This window comes from Misgurnus anguillicaudatus, chromosome 22 (assembly GCF_027580225.2).
Source record: "Misgurnus anguillicaudatus chromosome 22, ASM2758022v2, whole genome shotgun sequence".
Classification (NCBI taxonomy): Eukaryota; Metazoa; Chordata; class Actinopteri; order Cypriniformes; family Cobitidae; genus Misgurnus; species Misgurnus anguillicaudatus.
In genome coordinates this window covers 6,725,234-6,746,010 of record NC_073358.2, presented here as the reverse complement: position 1 = coordinate 6,746,010, position 20,777 = coordinate 6,725,234, and the positions used below count along the sequence as shown (strand labels likewise).

At 38.4% G+C, this 20,777-nt stretch overlaps 1 protein-coding gene across 4 annotated transcripts in view; it reads right to left on the bottom strand.

Moving 5' to 3' along the window:
- Positions 1–20,777, bottom strand: part of abr (ABR activator of RhoGEF and GTPase) — a 193,612-nt gene that overhangs the window by 85,783 nt on the left and 87,052 nt on the right. For 2 of the 4 annotated variants that reach the window (XM_073860676.1, XM_073860677.1), the window contains exons 3-6: positions 17,776–17,874; positions 13,953–14,138; positions 4,399–4,506; positions 3,347–3,407 (exon numbers count right to left, since the gene is read on the bottom strand). In XM_073860676.1, the coding sequence (XP_073716777.1) occupies positions 3,347–3,407; positions 4,399–4,506; positions 13,953–14,138; positions 17,776–17,874 (454 nt within the window). Of the gene's footprint in view, positions 1–1,163; positions 1,259–3,346; positions 3,408–4,398; positions 4,507–13,952; positions 14,139–17,775; positions 17,877–20,777 lie in introns of those variants that run through there. The other 2 variants (XM_073860679.1, XM_073860680.1) reach the window with 2 other exon arrangements.

Below are 20,777 nucleotides of genomic sequence, written 5' to 3'. Positions count from 1 at the left end.
TGTGTATACAAAAATATATTTTTATATATTTGTATAAGTAACCATTATAATAAAGAATGTAAATACATATTCTGGGGGTCCTTGCTCCTCCTCTCTATCCATTCAGGGGTTCTCGGCCTGAAAAAGGTTGAAAACCTTTGACTTAGGGTACTAAAAATATTGCAGACTACGCAGCACAGAGCACAGAGAAAGATACATGTGGTTCAAGCTTATTTAAATTTGATTAGTGAATCAAAGTTGAATTTTAGAAAACTACCCCCACCGTTTATTGTGTAGTACAGAAGCTCAAAGTCCAGGCTAATTTTAAGACTTTAGTTTTTATTCACCTTTGTATTGCTCTTTTACCAAGTCTCATAAACTGACAATCAAAGCATACTGGCCAATCACAGATCACATAACTTTAAAGAGTATCGGGTGATAAAGATCATTGGCTTGTTATTCTAATGGTTTTTATGTTGAGATTTATGCATCATCTGAAAAGCTGAATAAATAAGCTTTCCATTCATATATATGACTATAATTGATCAAGATACAACCATCTGAAAATCTGAGGGGTAAAAAATCCAAATATTGAGAAAATCGCCTTTAAAATCCAAAATAAGTAACACATATTACTAATGAAAAATACAGTTTTGATATATTTACGGTAGAAAATGTACAAATTATCTTCATGGAACCTGAGCTTTACTTAATATCCTAATTTTATCATTTTGACCCATCAATGTATTGTTGGCTATTTATACAAATATGCCCGTGCTCCATATGGTCACAAATGTTTATTAAAATGTTACAAGCAGGATCCTTAGGTTGCATTGGAATTAATAAAGTAGTCTATGATATGTCAACAATAACAGAATTATATGTTTCGCTAGGTTTTGCTGAATTGCTATGATTTAGTATTGCTACAACTTAATATCTACAAGACACAAGATAACAGAAGATATAAGACAACAACTCACTGTAAGACAGCAGAAATCATTCAAATACGTAAAACTTCCCTACGCAAAAATAAGGGTCCAGGGAAACTAAGCTACGAAACACTTAAAAATTCAGAAAGCCAGAACTCGTGTAAAGCAACCCGACAAACCAGACCACAGAACCATCTCGATAGATGTGTACACATCTGTCAGAAAACCTCAAGCATTAAATAGCAGTACAATTACCGTAAGTGCAGTTACAACACAGACGGAGAACAAGCAGAACCTCCATGATAAAGTTCCTGGTTTTTCAGACCTCAAACGGCTCTCACAACACTTCTCATTCTGCACCCGCTTATATCCCCCACACACACCACCAAGACAGAGAGAGAGAGAGAGAGAGAGAGAGAGAGAAAGAGAGAGAGAGATATTCGCACACACTTCTGATGCCATCAGTCGCACACAAAAACACACTCTTCCCCTCACACACACTCGAGTTGTGGATGCTGCATACACAAGCAGGATGCAGAGGCAAAAACGTCTCTTAAAGAGACACTGCGATCGCTTGAGCTTATTCATTCAAAACCATTCACTCTGTTTCCTGCAGTAGTTTAGGCACAAAACTAAAAACTATTCATGCATTCACAAGCACATGCATATTAAGCCACATTAACACTGCAAGTTTGAAGTGACTCAATTATGATTTTTTCCCCCTCACGTGGCACAAATCGGATATGACCCACGAATGTGTAAGCAGGAAAAAGCGCATTGGAAATAATTCGGATGCATGCACTCACGTCCGCAATATAAGCGTACAGATTAGTGTGGGGCGATATTTTGAGATCGTCCTATCGTCAGCCTGTGAGATCGTCGATACACAATAGTATCGGGTGGCGGGGCAATAGTTTACTAATTTATTTATTTGTTCATTTTTTACTCTTTTATGACAAGTCACTTGATTGATGGAAAAAAGAGAAGTTGACATACTCTAAGGGCAACACTGTCATGACCGCAACCTTCTAAAACCTATGCACTCTGATATTGCGGGAACAACACACTCGCTGAATTTAAACCACTACGTGCCTAATGCTGCGTTCACACCAGCCGCGGTAGTAGCATCAAGTGCGAGTGATTTCAATGTTAAGTCAACGTGAAGACACGTTGACACGCGTCTGGAGGTCTCACGGCACGAATGAGGCAATTAGTGCGGTAGACGGGATTCTGCCTCATTCGCGCGTCTAATTTGCGTGATTGGCGCGAATTTAGCGTTGCCGCGGCAAACGCGCGAGTTTAATTTTTTTTACTTTGGCAGAAAAACGCGCAGCATTAACCAATCAGGAGCTTGCTCTAGTAGTGACGTGATTACAAAAAGCGAGCAGAGTTGCAGAAGCCCCTCCCACGCGAATTTCCACGTGAATGTCTCGATGAATAGAACGCGAATGAAGCGAGTAAACTCAAACTGTTCAAGCGGCAAACTAGGCGCGGTACACACGATTTTGATGCCTCAAACGCAGCTGGCGTGAACCCACGGTAACAACCTCTCTATTGCAAGGAAATGTCAAAGACGCACGTATTACAAGCTCATGTGCAAGGAAGAGTCAGAGTCATGCGGTTTACAAGTTCACGTGCTAGACGGAGTCCATGACGCGAGCGTTCAGGTCCGAGCAAGAGTCCAAGACACGCGCATTAAGTCCAGGTGCGTGCGAGAAGGAATCCTGGGAGAGTTTCAATCTCTCTCGTGCAAAGTGTAGCCCACAAACCCTCAGATGCTACGAAAAGTACGCAATGCGCATATTAATGTGAAACTATGATGATGATAATAATAACTATCGTCAACTATCGTCATGAAAGCCCGCTAATAGCGATATGTTTGGTGATCATCGATACACGATACTATCGTCACAACCCTGCTACAGATCGGATATTCCCATCTCCAAATGTGTCGTACGTCATCGATAAAGTGACTTTGGCAAATGACATCAACTCAGGTGGACACCATCGGTGATCGCATGACTCTTCTTGTTGTTAGCAGCGCAATGGAGAACGAAGGCTACGCTTAGTGGAGTAATGCTGAAGTTGTATGTCTTATTACAGAAATAAAGCTCTATAATCTTGTATAATCATTTTGTCCATTGCACATCGCAATATTTTACTTCCTCTGTGGTTTAACCTTAGGGAACCCACAGGGTCAAATTTGTCCGCTGTTAATTGCTGCTACACAAAATCTCCTTGGGGTTCTGTCAGGGTTAAGCTGTTCCAGGTCAATATGTATACCTTGAATTGTTTTGCCAAGTGTTTAGTGTAAATGCAGATATCGAATACGAGTCGCATTTAAAAGATAATGTAAGCTGGTCGTCAAAAAAATTGGAAATGAGCATCAAGATTTGCAGCGTAAATCCAGCCTTAGAGTTTAGTAGATCTGCTCTTACCCTCCATGGTGGAGTGTGCGGTGCAGTCCTTGGATTCTTTAGGACCCTTAACTTTGAGATTCTGTCAGGGGAGACAAGTGCTTGCTATAAATACACATTTCACACAAACAGAGATGCCACATCTGCCTCAGAAAGCCTGATCTGATGAATACTTTCAGTATGGAATAATAAAGTGCATGCAAAAATATCCAGTTCTAGAAAAAGTCACTCTTCACTGTCCATAAATGTAAAAGGCTAAAAAATGTCAATATTCTAACATGGTTAATCATTATATTACTATCTCATACTATCAGAGGTGCTACTTTTGCATCTGAGCGCTTCACCAGTCACTAACTGCGTTTCCATTGCAGATTTGCACAACACGTTATTTTCTAAATGTCGACAAAAGACTATTGCGAAATGGCCGCGTTTCCATTAACCAATGATATGCGGGTTTTTTTCTTGTGCGAAAAGTCATTCTAAACATCACATCAACTGATGTCTGTAAGTTTACTAATTTCACATCCAACGCACTAAGCATTGTTTTTAACCAAAGGGGACAAAAGAGTATCATCTACACAGTAATGCCAAGGAAAGCCCCTTATACATATGCGTGTTTCTTAGAGATAATAGTCAATTATTTTAAATCAAAAGACATGTAGGAGTTTTATCCAAACATTATTGGCAAGGAAAGCCTCTTATACTTGGGAGCAGACACATACTGAGGTGTTTCTGGGAGGTTTTAGTATATACCGCGTCATATTCAAATAATATTTATGTGACTTGCATCAGGTGACCTGAAAATGTTTCCATTGCAGTTTAGCGAAATAAAACTTTTCTGAATTTCCTGAAAAACCACCTTGTGCGATGCAATACATTGCAAAATGTATGTCTTTCCATTGGCCGATTTGCGATGTTAATTTGTGCAATTTAACTGGTAATGGAAACACAGCTATTGACTCCTGTAAACAATTTTCTCCACCTCTTTAAGCATGCAACACAAGTATGTACTGCAGACAGCAGAAGACCAGCGGGCTCTGTAGTGTTGGCTGGTATGAAAGAGATAAGCTCACCTCAGAAATCTTCTGAAACTGGATGTTGGCCTGGCTGCATTTCTCTGCCGTCTCCACTGCAACTTTGTAGTTGTCCAGAAAGGCTTTGTACACACCAAGCTGGCTGGCCTGAGAAATAAGAAGGAAACGAGTGTTACATGCAATACTGTATGTACTGACCAAGAAAGATACAGAGAAACAGAAGATATACCGAATATAACAACAAACTAACAGAGAAGAGATGAAAGAGGAGAAACATGAGACAGACCAAGTAGTTCAGTATTTGTCTGGTATTAAAGATGACGCCATTGGTAAACAGATAGTCCCGCACCAAACTCACACAACAACACAATTGACTGAGCCAGTTTTACTGTGTTTGGCTGATCAGAGAGAACAAACTGAGAGCAATGTGATGATAGCAAAACCATACATATTAATCAGCTGATGTACAAATTATAAAGGATAGTGTACATGTACATTAAAACCAGTTTTGGCTAGAAGGAATACAGCTACGTCCTAAATCTCGCTGTTGGGTTTAGGCTTGGGTTTGTGGGTAGGATTAAGATAAAAACAGCGGTTCTGGCTAGATGGGATACAGCTACGGTAAAAATCCTGTGAAATATTGGGTTTTTGGTTAGGTTTGGGGGTAGGATTAAAATGAAAACAACAGTTCTGGCTAGATGGGATACAGCTACAGTATAAATCCTGTGAAATGTTGGGTTTTTGGTTAGGTTTGGGGGTATGATTAAGATGAAAACAACAGTTCTGGCTAGATGGGATAAAGCTACTGTCTAAATCCTGTGAAATGTTGGGTTTAGGGTTAGGTTCATCCAATTCAGTGCTCATCTGGCGAGATTTCACAAGATTTCGGCGGTTGCTCCATAATAAAGCCTGTGCACACTAGCTGAAATGGGATACAGCTACGGTATGAATCCTGAAATATTGGGTTCATGGTTAGGTTCGGGGGTAGGATTAAGATGAAAACAACAGTTCTGGCTAGATGGGATACAGCTACGGTATAAATCCTGTGAAATATTGGGTTTAGGGTTAGGTTTGTGGGTAAAATTAAGATGAAAACAACAGTTCTGGCTAGATGGGATACAGCTACGGTATAAATCCTGTGAAATATTGGGTTTAGGGTTAGGTTTGTGGGTAAAATTAAGATAAAACAGTGGATCTGGCTAGATGGGATAAAGCTATGGTATAAATACCGTGACATATTGGGTTTTTGGTTAGGTTTGGGGGTAGAATTAAGATGAAAACAACAGTTCTGGCTAGATGAGATACAGCTACGGTATAAATCCTGTGAAATGTTGGGTTTAGGGTTAGGTTCATCCAATTCAGTGCTCATCTGGCCAGATTTCACAAGATTTCGGCGGTTGCTGCATAATAAAGCCTGTGCACACTAGCTGAAATGGGATACAGCTACGGTATGAGTCCTGTGAAATATTGGGTTTTTGGTTAGGTTTGGGGGTAGGATTAAGATGAAAACAACAGTTCTGGCTAGATGGGATAAAGCGTTGGTATAAATCCCGTGAAATATTGGGTTTAGGGTTAGGTTTGTGGGTAAAATTAAGATGAAAACAACAGTTCTGGCTAGATGGGATACAGCTACGGTATAAATCCTGTGAAATATTGGGTTTAGGGTTAGGTTTGTGGGTAAAATTAAGATGAAAACAACAGTTCTGGCTAGATGGGATACAGCTACGGTATAAATCCTGTGAAATATTGGGTTTAGGGTTAGGTTTGTGGGTAAAATTAAGATAAAACAGTGGATTTGGCTAGATGGGATAAAGCTATGGTATAAATACCGTGACATATTGGGTTTAGGGTTAGGTTTGTGGGTAGGATTAAGATGAAAACAACAGTTCTGGCTAGATGAGATACAGCTACGGTATAAATCCTGTGAAATGTTGGGTTTAGGGTTAGGTTCATCCAATTCAGTGCTCATCTGGCGAGATTTCACAAGATTTCGGCGGTTGCTGCATAATAAAGCCTGTGCACACTAGCTGAAATGTGATACAGCTACGGTATAAATCCTGTGAAATATTGGGTTTATGGTTAGGTTTGGGGGTAGGATTAAGATGAAAACAACAGTTCTGGCTAGATGGGATACAGCTACGGTATAAATCTTGTGAAATATTGGGTTTTTGGTTAGGTTTGGGGGTAGGATTAATATGAAAACAACAGTTCTGGCTAGATGGGATACAGCTACGGTATAAATCCTGTGAAATATTGGGTTTTTGGTTAGGTTTGGGGGTAGGATTAAGATGAAAACAACAGTTCTGGCTAGATGGGATACAGCTACGGTATAAATCCTGTGAAATATTGGGTTTTTGGTTAGGTTTGGGGGTAGGATTAAGATGAAAACAACAGTTCTGGCTAGATGGGATACAGCTACGGTATAAATCCTTTGAAATGTTGGGTTTAGGGTTAGGTTCATCCAATTCAGTGCTCATCTGGCGAGATTTCACAAGATTTCTGCGGTTGCTGCATAATAAAGCCTGTGCACACTAGCTGAAATGGGATACAGCTACGGTATGAATCCTGTGAAATATTGGGTTTATGGTTAGGTTTGGGGGTAGGATTAAGATGAAAACAACAGTTCTGGCTAGATGGGATACAGCTACGCTATAAATCCTGTGAAATATTGGGTTTTTGGTTAGGTTTGGGGGTAAAATTTTAATGAAAACAGCAATTCTGGCAAGATGGGTAAAGCTACAGTCTAAATCCCGTAAAATGTTGGGTTAAGGGTTAGGTTCATCTGGTTCAGCACTCATCCGGTGAGATTTCGGCAGTTGCTTGCTTAATATGGCCGTTCTGGTGACACAAATCCCGCTTTCCAGTTAAAAGAGCCAATCATCAATGGCTAAAGATTGATGATTCTTGTATAAAGTCGTACAAGATGCTTGGCAACTTGTGCGCAGTAGCTGAAATGACTTTGAAAAATGTGTTTTTAGCTCGATATGAGCTTAAGAAACAAAAGTAAAAAAATTTAAAAATGTTGTTTATATAGATATCTGCCTTTTCCCATTCAAGTGGATAGAAATTTGGTCTTGCATAAATGAAATAACTGCTTAGAGGCGTTGCAAACATGGCCGCCGGCGCGACTTTCCTAAAGGGACTTATCATTAAAGGGCACATATTATGCCAATTTCTACAAGATGTAATAGAAGTCTCAGGTGTGCCTAGAATGTGTCTGTGAATTTTCAGCTCAAAATCGTTTGTTCAGGCATTTCCAAAATGCCCATATGTGGGTGGTTGCAAAAATTTTTTTGTGTCTGTACCTTTAAATGCAAATGAGCTACAGCTCCTCCCTCCCTTACAAACAGACTCTAAGGGCTTTTGGTTAAAAACAGATCTGATTCGTGTGAAAACAGGCTGAGACAATAGTATCTTTAGCCACATTAGCAATACAATTTGCTAACAAATACATATAGAAAAGCTTTTGGGTAATATAACAAGTCGGTCAGTGGCCGTGGGCGGGGCTTTGTTTGAGTGACATCACATTAACAAGTGAATCAAAACAGCAAGTCTAATGAGACTGCTTTGGTTTAATGGGGATACATAAGGAAGGAGAGGTTTTTTTTTACACACTACCAACACACATTTATGTCAAAACACTTTGCATAATAGGTGCCCATTAAAAGTTACATGAACTCATGTGCATGTAAATGCATTCTGAGCAAAGACTGTGTGGTGATTACCTCTATGATTGCAATGAATGTGTACCTCAAAATTTTGTTTAAGTGATTGAATGACCCAACATATATAAAATATATATATTTTCTGAAAGATGCACAACCATTGCTTTGAAAAGTTCAGGAAGTTGATTTTCCTCTCCATATCCTTCATGACCCATCAACACTATTCTCTCTGCTGTGATTTCTCAACTTTGTAATGTTAAGATTTGCTGTAAAAATGTGAAAATTCTCATTCTCGGTCCCAGCATGCAACCCTCTCCCAGTGCTTGGTTGAGGTTCAGAACACGTTGCATCAACCAACTGCGCAGCTGTCGCCTAGCAACTCCGCATCCAGCCCTCTGACATCTCACCAAGCACATCCACAAACAAATGCTGACACATGCACACACGTCACAAAGATGGGGTGAAAACAAAAACATTTGTGGGAGTAGAAGGGCAGTGAGTGGGTAAGTGAGAGAGAGAGAATGCTGACTAACAGATAGAAACTCTATTGCTCATGCTACTGTAAACCATCCCATCTGTTCAGAAGCTGAACATGTTTACTTTAGTCTTTTACTCTTTCGTACATCTATTCCTTTATGATGTGAGTTTTAAAGTGGTAGGAAGAGCTTTTAATTACTCCATCTGCTAAGCGAACGACTGTCGTAGTGTTTTGTTAAACGCGTGCGTGGAGAAAACTATTTTCAGAAGTGTTGCTGCGTAACTTTCTGCCATCTGGTGTTTATTGCATCAGATAAATGAACTGTAACTTGTACTGGTGTGTAGTAATGCATGCTGGGAAGGGACTATCGAAATGTATTATGTAACAGCAAGAATAATGATACAAGTGACTTGAAGATTTATATACAGTAGTGGCCAAAAGTGATGTCTAAGGGAAAAAATCTGTACAATATTTGCACAGGGACGAGAGCTGCAAATTAGCTTTTTACTATATGCCCAATGTACACAGCATCGGTGTGTAACAATGCGTAGTGTATTGTCCATTCAATAAACAACCAAATAAAATCAATTTTAAAGGGGCCATGGCACAAGACTTTTTTAAGATGTGAAATAAATCTTTGGTGTCCCCAGAGCACATATGTGAAGTTTTAGCTCAAAATACCATATAAATAATTTATTATAGCACAGTAAAATTGCCACTTTGTAGGTGTGTGCAAAAATGTGCCGTTTGGGGTGTATCCTTTAATGCAAATGAGCTGATGAAATTTAAACACTGATCACAATGATGGTGGTTTGTTGCAATTAAAACTTAATTGTGCTTTTCTCTGCACTAAATGGCAGTGCTGTGGTTGGATAGTGCAGATTAAGGGCTGGTATTATTATAATGAGAGCTCCTTATGACATCATAAGGAGAGACAAATTTCAACGACCTATTTTTTTTCATGTGCTTGGTTTACCAAAACTAAGTTACTGGGTTGATCTTTTTCACATTTTCTAGGTTGATAGAAGCACTGGGGACCCAATCATAGCACTTAAACATGAAAAGTCAGATTTTCATGCCATGGCCCCTTTAATGCCCCCCCCCCAGGTTAGAATCAACATTAAAATGGAAAAAACACTAAACCTCTGAGGTACACTCTAAAAACATTTTCTAAATTTGTATTGTGTTGAAAAGCAACAAACCCAACCTGTTGGGTTGTAAATTAACCTGTCCTAGGTTGTTTCAACCCAAAGTGCTGGGTCCACGGTTGAGTCAAATATAAGGTTTTTCTGGGTTACTTGAACCCAGTGGCTGGGTTTGTTCCTTTTTAAACAACAATGGGTTAAAACAGCATTTTTGGAGTGTATTTATTAAAAAAAAATGGAATAATTATAATTTGAATAATTTTGAAAAAATAAAATAATTTGGCAAAAAAGCAAACCAGAGCATATTAGGGATCTGGGTTTTATTCAAATAAAACACATTAAAAAAAACATTGATTACACTTTTGTCCTGGGCTATGTCTTTATAAACCTTGCGCATGTCTTTTTTGGCCAAGCCTCCTTAAATTTTTCTCAAAACTGAGCTTTAGTTTATACGTCAAACACACCAATGCAACATGCATAAAATGTTTAAATATTAAAATATAAATTACATTAAAGCCACAAATTCACAATTTGTATTTCACCACTAGAGGGAAAATGTTTTTGATAATGTAATTACACAACTGCATTAAAGAGCACCTATTTCATTGCTAAAAAACAATGTTATTTTGTGTCTTTGGTATAATGTGTTCGCATGGTTTATGGTTAAGAAAACACATTATTTTACATGTACCGCAATTTTTTTGTAGCTCCAGATTTCCCTGTCTACCTGAAATGCATGGATTTTGTACAACATGCAAAGATTTTAAAAGCTCTGTGTCCCTGATTGGCCAGCTAATCTGTACGTTGTGATTGGCCTGAATACCTCTGACGTCAGCGGGAAATATGACATGTTTGAAAGATTCGCTCACAATGTAATGCTAACAGGACTTAACTTACAGGCTGTGAGTCTGGAGCGGGAGGAATTATGATAATGTCGCCTACAATGCCTGTTGCCTACAATCCGTGTGTTTGTTGTAGTCCAAAAAAAGAGATTTACGTTGGAAACGTACGTACTAGGGCTGCCTAACGATTAGTGGCGACTAATTGCAGAATAAAAGTTTTTGTTTACATAATATATGGGGGTGTACTGTGTTAATAATTATGTTTAAATAAATACATACACATGGATGCATAATTTAATGAAAAAATATATTTATATAAATATAAATATAAAATTGTATATACACATGCAAATATTTCTTAAATATATACATACATGTGTGTGTTTGTATTTATACATAATTATTATACACAGTACACCCACATATATTATGTTAACAAAAACTTTTATTCTGCAAAAATTAGTCGCGACTAATCGTTAGGCAGCCCTAGTACGTACCTTTTGCATATCGTTAACATGTACTAATACACACTTACACACCAAAGGAAATGAAAAATCGTAAATCGGACCATAGGTGCTCTTTAAATATATCACACTGTGAAAGTGTTTTTTTATATATTTTATTATAAAAATCGTACATATTGTGGCTTTAATAAAATACTTGAACAAAGAGTGGACAATTTGGACATCACTTTTGGCCACTGTTGTATATATAAAACAATCGATACATAGATACAGTACATTAAATATCATCAAACGGCAGAAAACTCAGCATTGTATCACTAGGGCAAAAATAAACCAGCAAATAACCTCCATTAGCACATTAAGAACCCCAAAATAGATTTAAACAAGTTTAAGAAAGACAATACCGGCTTCATAAGATGCTTAATCTCTTTAGCTGCATTGTTGCACCAAGAGAGACATGAACCATCTTGCACAGGTTTGAAAACAGAACTTATTGCACCTGAATCTCTGAGCTTAAACATTTATCAGGAGGACAGAACGGCATAATGAGTAAACTAACTACCGTCTGGACTCCGTCAGGAACCTACAGACAGGGACATGCACAAACACAATTTTTATTATTCAATTTTGTTCTCAGCGGTGTCTGAAGTCCTAGTGTGCTGTCTACCTAGACAGCAATTTTGGGCATGCATACGAGCACACAGACACGCACAGGGTCCCGAATAGAGAGTCATTAATTTTCTTCAGGCAGTAATTATCTGAACAGACCCGGCATCTCTGACTCTCTCTCTGAACAGATGCTCCACTATCTCTCCGCTCTTCGGTTCAAGGAGATGATTGTTATCAAATGCATTTACACAGTTTGGAGAAGTGCAAGGCGTATTTTGGCTTTGCTATCTTGAATTTGAACAAATATACACATTGTATCTCCATAGAGACTGAAAAGAAATTCTACATTCTTAAAGAGCACCCATTGTCCGATTTATGTTTTTACATATTTCCTTTGGTGTGTAAAGGGGGTGGCACACCGGCCGCGCAGCTCAGCGTCGCGCCACGTCGAGTCACGTTAAGGACAACTCGGAGGTATCGTAAACCGGAAGTGCACATTAAATAGTGCGAGCTTCGTCAGATAGTGTCTACTTCAAAATGCAAAATATATGTTAGCAGCCAATGTTAATCGTTAACTCTTTCACCGCCAGCGTTTTTTAAAAAAGTTGCCAGCCAGCGCCAGCGTTTTTCATGATTTTCACCAAAGTTTAATGCCTTCCAGAAAATGTTCTTCTTTAAATATATAACATACAATATACCACATGAAAGAACAGACCCTCTGCTTTCAAACAAAAAAACTTTCATCCTACCTTCAGTGGTTCTTTTGTAATCAGCTTTTGAATATGGGTAGGTTTTTGCAAAAACACCACATTTTGAGCAAAAAACAGAGATAATTCCATTTTTGTGACAGACTTTTCATAGAGATCCCATTCAGAGCGATCTTTAAAACAAACACGGACATGCAGCCGGTCCATAGGGCAATACTTCCAGGTTTAAAAAGCTGCGGAATAATATCGGTATTGCGGAAAGATGGAAAATCTTGTCATTGGCGGGGAAGCGTTTTCTCTTAATTGACGAGATATCTCGTCAATGGCGGTGAAAGAGTTAATGATTTGGGACAAATATGATGATATTTAATGTTAAACTATGTGAGTGGCACTCTATGGTCGACAGGGATTTGAGCAACTTCCTGAGTCGTAGCTGGGAGGCGCGGACAGGCGCCACCTGTTGGCGCCGGTGTGCGTATACTCATAGAAAGCAATGTGTTCAAGTTTATTAGCTGCGCGGCGCTGAGCTGCGCGTCCTGTGTGAGACCCCCTTAAGTGTGTATTAGTACATGTTAACGATATGCAGATGGAGTTATCGTCTCCAACGTAAGTCTCTTTTCTTGGACTACAACAAACATACGGATTGTAGGCAACAGTTTACTTCCTGGGATTGGTGATGTAGACAAGACCGACATTATCATAATTCCTCCCACTTTGGACTCACAACCTGTAGGTTAACTCCTGTAAGCATTGCATTGTGAGTAAATCTTTTAAACAACATTCAGGGAGCAACAAGCACTTCGTATTTGGCTAACTTGCGAATGACGTTCTTAGGTTTGGGAGAAGTAAAGCGCTAAGATATGTGACTTTAACAAACAAATGCATTTACACCTGTCCAGTTTCCTCTGGAATGGGTCGAACCTGCTTAAGTGGATTTAGTGATCGAATTTAACTCTTTACCCGCCACAATTAAAAAAAGTTGCCAAAACCGGCATTTTTTATGGTTTTCACAAAAGTTTAATGCCTTCCAGAAAATTTTCTTCTTTAAATATATAAACATACACCATACATCAAATGAAAGAACAGACCCTCTGCTTTAAAAAAAAAAAAACGTTTCATCCTACCTTCATTAGTTCTCTTTTTATCACCTCTTAACTATGAAAACTTTTCTTCAACATACCAAATTTTGAGCAAAACGCTGAGATAATTGCATTTTTGTGAAGGACTTTTGAAAGAGATCAGATTCAGAGCAATCATCAAAACATACACGGAGTTTGAACTGCTTGCCCTAAGGGATTGCTTCCTGGTTTTATACGTTGTGTAATAAAAGCGGAAATACAGGTAAGCTGTATTTGGCAGGGAAGCGTTTTCTCTTAAACTAGTTAACTCGCCAATGGCAGGGAAAAAGTTAAATCCCACTTAAAAGCGATACGAAGGGCATTTAGACATTTACATAGCTATCTGACAAGAAAAAACATGTCAAGGGATCAGGTGTAATAAAACAATTCTGCATAGGAATTGCATAATAACTTTTTCATAAAAAAAAATTGTATTCGATTTTTTAATGGATGACTTGGACCTGACACTCTGACAAGTGAGCTTGGTAACCACAGATAGTCTAGAAAATATAACATCTAGGGCCTTTGGTGTGACTGTCATGACATATCGGTCACATGCACTCACCAGTTTTTTGAAGAGGTGTCCGACGGTGACCTTCTCATTCCACTGCTGAATGTTTGGAGAAAGCGCATCATAAAACTCCTTATGAATCTCAAAGATGTCTTGGATCTTGAAGAAAATAGTGTCAATTTGCTCCATAGTCAGCACAGGCTTTGATGTAGTGGCCGTGGCCTTCAAAGGCTTCATTGGCTGAGAAAGAAAAAAGAATCATTGTAAATCTGTTTAAGCATCCGTAAAATCAAACATGTCATGGAAACACCAGAGTAGAAGTGAGTATTTTGAAGCCAAGCATCATGGGAAAATGCTAAAAGATGAAATGTAATCACACCCTGTAAAAGTCCTTCAGAGCGGAAGACGATTTCACAACGCGTGTGAATGTCTTTAACTTCCTTTTGTATGTTTCTCTTGTGCAGGTAATACTGTGTTAAAGTGCATGGGAGTGTATTTTTAGAACAACATTGAGTACAAGAATGACTGTCCACCTCGGTGCGCAGTAACATCATCACTCCTGACTACTCCCCCTCGCTTAAACTTCCGTCAATATTACTGCACCCGAGGTCGAAGTGCTACAAACTAAGGCCCTGTTTACATTAGAGCATTTTTGTTTTAAAACGGGATTTTAAAATGAAAACGATCATCATTTATAATGGCATTTTAAAATGAAAACGATCATCGTTTATAATGGCATTTTAAAAAGAATCTTCATTGTTTTTATTAATTTGTATTCACAAAACGTATCAACAAAACATTGATTAAAATTAAAAGACAAATTATATGAAACGAAATTCATTTTAAAGTAGCAAACAAAACTTAAATTAAACTCGAAAATAATGTCTGATCCATTACAATTTTTCCTTCATATTTGCCTTTACAACTCCCTATATGGCGTTACAGTCTATCTTTCGTAGTAAGCTAACTAAATTTAAACAAAACATAAACAACATTACAACAATATTCAAACCCAACAATACTCAAACATAAATATAAAACAGATATTCTCTATAAAGACACATGTTAAAACAATCCGATATAGCGTTTATAATAGCTGGTTGGTAGATGTTTACTTTTTTTGGCAAAACCTCCGTTGCAAACCGCTATTTACCTGAATAAAAATAATTTTTACTTTGAAAATGATGCGCTGTCACGTTAAGATCAGCTGTTTGTTTAAATAAGACTCCGTCTTCGTTCATTGACACTGCAGCGCAACGTCTGAGTTCTCAAACTAAAACAGGTTCTGCAGCGTTTGCGAACGAATCAGTTTATGAGGGTCAAAAACGGTGGTGTAGTGTAAATGAAAGGCGTAAATGTAGCAAAAGTAATGCGTTTTAAAGGATAATCGCATTAATGTAAACATAGCCTAAGTGCTCTTCCGCCATACAATATAGTTCTCATTTTTTATCCGCTCAAAAAATCACAACGTTTTATTTTGTGCCACCATACTTACTCATCTTTAAATAGGGAAAACATGGAAGTGTTTGGTGGCTTCTAAATTCATCCCTGTTTGGATCCTAAGGAATGAATGGGGCTAGGCTAAATGCTAACACATTCACGACGCGCCGTACAAAGATTCAGTGCACGCATAGAATAAAGATAGGTATGTATTAATCCGTCTAAATTAAGGTAAGAACATAGTAAAATATTGAAAAAAGTGGTGTTTTCCTTTAAGCTTACCTCGGCTCACTTTACCTATAGCATCGAGTCAAACCTCTTACTTGTTTCAGCTCTAGTGTGATTCTATACAAGTACACAATTGAAATTGAATGCAAAAAAAATCTGTCAAATGGGACATAGCAATGAATTAGTTTTTATGACATTTAAAGCACGTCCTTAAGAACTTCAAGTTACTTCAACCATGGTTATTTGTGTTATCCAGCTTTGCCATGATGTTTGTAACTTTCTTTACAGTGCTGAGCAATGTTTGGACAGGAAGTGTGCAGCAGAGCAGAACTACATAAATACACACATCTGTTTTAGCTACAACAGTTTTTATTTAGAAAAAGACAGGGGACATCCAGCAACCAACAGCAGCAGGTGCACCCCTAATATCCACGACACTCAGATGACTAACTAACATTACGTCAATGTCAAAAAGTTTGCTCTTTCTCCCAAAACAAACTTTTCAAGTATTACACTGAATAGCAATAAATTGTTTTTACATGCTAATAAAAATATATGTGTTTATTTCATTCTGCTCCGCGCCCAACCCATCACTCTTAGTGAACCATCCAGAAACCCATTGTTGATTTAATTCTAATAGGACTGTAATAAGAAAAAATGGGGAAACTGGGGTAAAATTGGCACAACTAAGTGGATCTTTGGCTGCTGTGATGCATTACGGCAAGTAATGAATGCTTTGAACAACTAATAAAACGAGACAGGAAATGACATGCTCAGACAACAGAGGAACAAAGTACTGCAGATGTAGTGATACCTATAAATAAAGTAAACGTACTCTACATGCAATTACTCTGTTGGCATTATATCAACTGCTGTTGTATCACAATGCATACAAAAATAGGAAAATACATCGGTTCTAAAGTGTGAAGTATTGTCCACATGTAGCTTTAAAACCCACAGCAGGCTTTATGGGTGATTCTCACGAAACCATTGAAACACCACGGCACTAATGATTTTAGCTTTAAAATGTGTAATATAGTAACATTAAAAAGCATCAGAATTAACACAATACTGTGTGTCTACCTTGCACAATGTGTGATTTCAACATAAGAATTTATAATTGTAAATTTTATCTTATTTTCTGCTGAAATTCTCATTACCGCAATGTGTCCGGCTGTGTTTGAACATGTGTTATGTTGTAATTTAATCAAATTAACACAAAAATATTAAGAAAAAAAATAAATGGATGTTTTGCTAGACTACTTTAGATGATATTTACTGAATATTCATGTATAATAATAATAATGAAGAAAAATTAGGAAAATGATGTGTCCATGCCTGATGTTCTCATCCTCCGCAACACTTTTTGAGAACAGTTTAAGCACACATACAGAATTTTAATAAAGTTTGATTTTGAGTGACCAAGCACATGGACCAGTTACTTCAAGATGGCTACCAGGTAAGATCATCTTTTTTACAGTTCATTTGAAATATTGTCTTGTCAGAATGCTTACACGACATTTTGATTATCATTACCGCAACAGATGCTTATTAAATGTTAATTTAATAAATAGAAGCATAATACTTTGATTTTAAATGCATGTGCAGAATCTCCAAATTATGTTCTTTCAGGTTTGTCATGTCATTTTGAAAATATGTCAGTGTTGATGTGTTCTGACTGTTGCGGTAATGAGATTTTTTAGGACTAATTTTATAAATTATGTTACAAAAAGTGTTAAATGATAAGTAACAGTTTTTAAATTAATGTTCCCATTTACTCCAGACTTTGTTTTTCAATGTCTGGTGGGAAAAACAGTAAATTAAAGCAATTTTTACATTTTCATGCTTGACATTTTTAAAACCAAGTTTTCGTGAGAATCACCCTTATACTGTATGTACTAAAGCAGGGGTCTCCAACCTTTTGTGAGCAAGGGCTACCACATTGGATAAAACAGCATGGAGGGCTACTTTTTGATATTTATCTATTTAAAATGTTTTTATTTTACTTTAATTTACATGTTTTATCATGGTTTAAAATGTTAACATATATAAAAGGAGCCAAGCCATTATAAAAAATGTGCAATAATTTAATATGACAGTTGAGACTATTAATAGAATGTGCTTTGTGTGGCTACCTGTGTGGGCAACCTGGTGCCTGCGGGCACCATGTTGGAAACCACTGTACTAAAGTGTGTGAAATTATACTGACCAACAGCAAAGCCTCCAGCTGGTTAATATAGATCTCTTCACTGGCCAGAAAACCAGACAGCACCAGTTTTTTCATCTCCAAACCCTTCTCATTGTCTCCCTGCAAAAGAGACATACAGATGAGTGAATCATAGGGCATTAAACACAAAACTGTCAAACCATAAAATCTAGGGAAGATGACAGACATTGGCTGTCTTTGATTTTTACTGTTTACTAGAAAGAGCAAATATGTGCAAATATGTGTGACAACAATCCGGTTTACATGACGTGAAACATTATTACATGCAACCCTATGGTCATTAGCGGTTATAGCTTGTTTGTTACCTACAGGATCGAAAATACATTGGCTACTCTAATTTTGGATGTTTAAAGGGCCTCTAATGTAGGTGTTTTCAGTCTCGGGTATCCCCAGAATGCGTCTGTAAAGTTTCAGCTCAAAATACACCACAGATCTTTCATGGCCATTTGTGGCTGCAATGAAAAACGTGCTGTTTTGTGTGTGTGTTTCTTTAAATGCAAAGAAAGTTTCTGACCCCTCCCCGTATGCAAAGTAGGGGGTAGAGCGCTTACATGTGCTTTGGACAACATCAAAACATGTGTCTCTGACAGAGGGTGAACTATGCGCTCATAAGGCGGAGTCTGTGAGCGGTCATGGGTGGAGCATAATCAATGTGACATCACATTGATAGGTGATCTTCAACAGCCTGTTTTGGTTTAAAGTGGATTGCACAAAAATTAATAGATGGATTTGTATAATGAAAAGATGTTTCTGCATCTTTTCATAATCTACGGTAAGTTACTGGCAGCTAGTTGCCAGTAATACCCAGTAATACTGTAATTTCTACAGACATTTTTTACAGTGTATGTTTTTTAGGGCCAGATTTACTAAACGAAATTAGCGCGAGAGTGCAATTCTAAAAAAGTGCCAATGGGAATGGTAATATCTGCGGGTTATTTACCAAAAAACTGCAAAATAAATAACACAGGTGCAACAGATTTCCATAATGACCAACGCAATCTACTAAGGGTGTTTTCACACATGTTGGTGCCCACTGTGGTGTGGCCTCGGAGCGCACCAAATTAAATTGTATCATTTTTCAGTTACGGTTCGTGTTCACATATGTTGTTTTACTGTATTAGAAACGCTGCACCGTACACCATGTGACAACGGTCAGCGCGATCATTGGTCTCTGACAGCACTTACCCCCATGACCAGCCCCCACGTTTCCACGTCAACCCGCCTGACAGGAAGAGCAAAGTTAACAAGATATGGAGATAGAAGATGCACGTCTTTGCAATGTTTCTTTGCTTTAACACAAAAATGGCGCAACTGTTCTATTAACTATTCTGTTGAATTTTCTCACGGAGCCGTTTGCTAAAAATACCGTAAATGTCACTATTTGTATGTGTGGAGGACAGCTATGCATTTATGAAATCATCAGCTCAAACCACCAGGAGACAGTGAATCTCTGCAACGGTCCAAGATTGCCCTGTTTGTTGTTTACCCACAATATAACACCCTGCTCACGTCCCGACAGAAGCCCAGGGGGTCTTAAAGTGGCTGTTGTCGAACTCTGGCCATTTAGTGCGCACACGGCTGTTGTGTTTACACTGACTCAAACGAACCGTACTCAGCCCGAAAGCTCATTTGGGCCTACCTAAACAGTGCCTGTGTGAAAGCACCCTAAGATTAATTCAGGGTTGCAAATAAGCAGAGCTGATCGGTACCATATGTACCCAAAGAGTGCATATTAGTACATCGCAGGTACATATGGGTCCCAAAAAGTGCATATTAGAACATCACAAGTAAATACAGTATGGGCCCCAAGGAGTGCATATTAGTACATCACAGGTACATACAGTATGGGTCCCAAGGAGTGCATATTAGTACCTCACAGGTACATATGGGTCCCAAGGAGTGCATATTAGTACATCACAGGCACATATGGGTCCCAAAGAGTGCATATTAGTACATCACAGGTACATACAGTATGGGTCCCAAGGAGTGCCTATTTGTACCTCACAGGTACATAGGGGTCCCAAGGAGTGCACATTAGTACATCACAGGTACATATGGGTCCCAAGGAGTGCATATTAGTACATCACAGGTACATATGGGTCCCAAAGAGTGCATATTAGTACATCACAGGTACATACAGTATGGGTCCCAAGGAGTGCATATTAGTATTTCACAGGTACATATGGGTCCCAAGGAGTGCATATTAGTACATCGCAGGTACATATGGGTCCCAAAAGGTGCATATTAGTACATCGCAGGTACATATGGGTCCCAAAAAGTGCATATTAGTACATCACAAGTAAATACAGTATGGGCCCCAAGGAGTGCATATTAGTACATCACAGGTACATACAGTATGGGTCCCAAGGAGTGCATATTAGTATATCACAGGTACATATGGGTCCCAAGGAGTGCATATTAGTACATCAAAGGTACATATGGGCCCAAGGAGTGCATATTAGTACATCACAGGTACATATGGGTCCCAAGGAGTGCCTATTAGTCCCTTACAGGTACATATGGGTCCCAAGTAGTGCATATTAGTACATCACAGGTACATATGGGTCCCAAGGAGTGCATATTAGTACATCACAGGTACATATGGGTCCCAAAGAGTGCATATTAGTACATCACAGGTACGTACAGTATGGGTCCCAAGGAGTGCATATTAGTATATCACAGGTACATATGGGTCCCAAGGAGTGCATATTAGTACATCAAAGGTACATATGGGCCCAAGGAGTGCATATTAGTACATCACAGGTACATATGGGTCCCAAGGAGTGCATATTAGTACCTCACAGGTACATATGGGTCCCAAGGAGTGCATATTAGTACATCACAGGCACATATGGGTCCCAAAGAGTGCATATTAGTACATCACAGGTACATACAGTATGGGTCCCAAGGAGTGCCTATTTGTACCTCACAGGTACATAGGGGTCCCAAGGAGTGCACATTAGTACATCACAGGTACATATGGG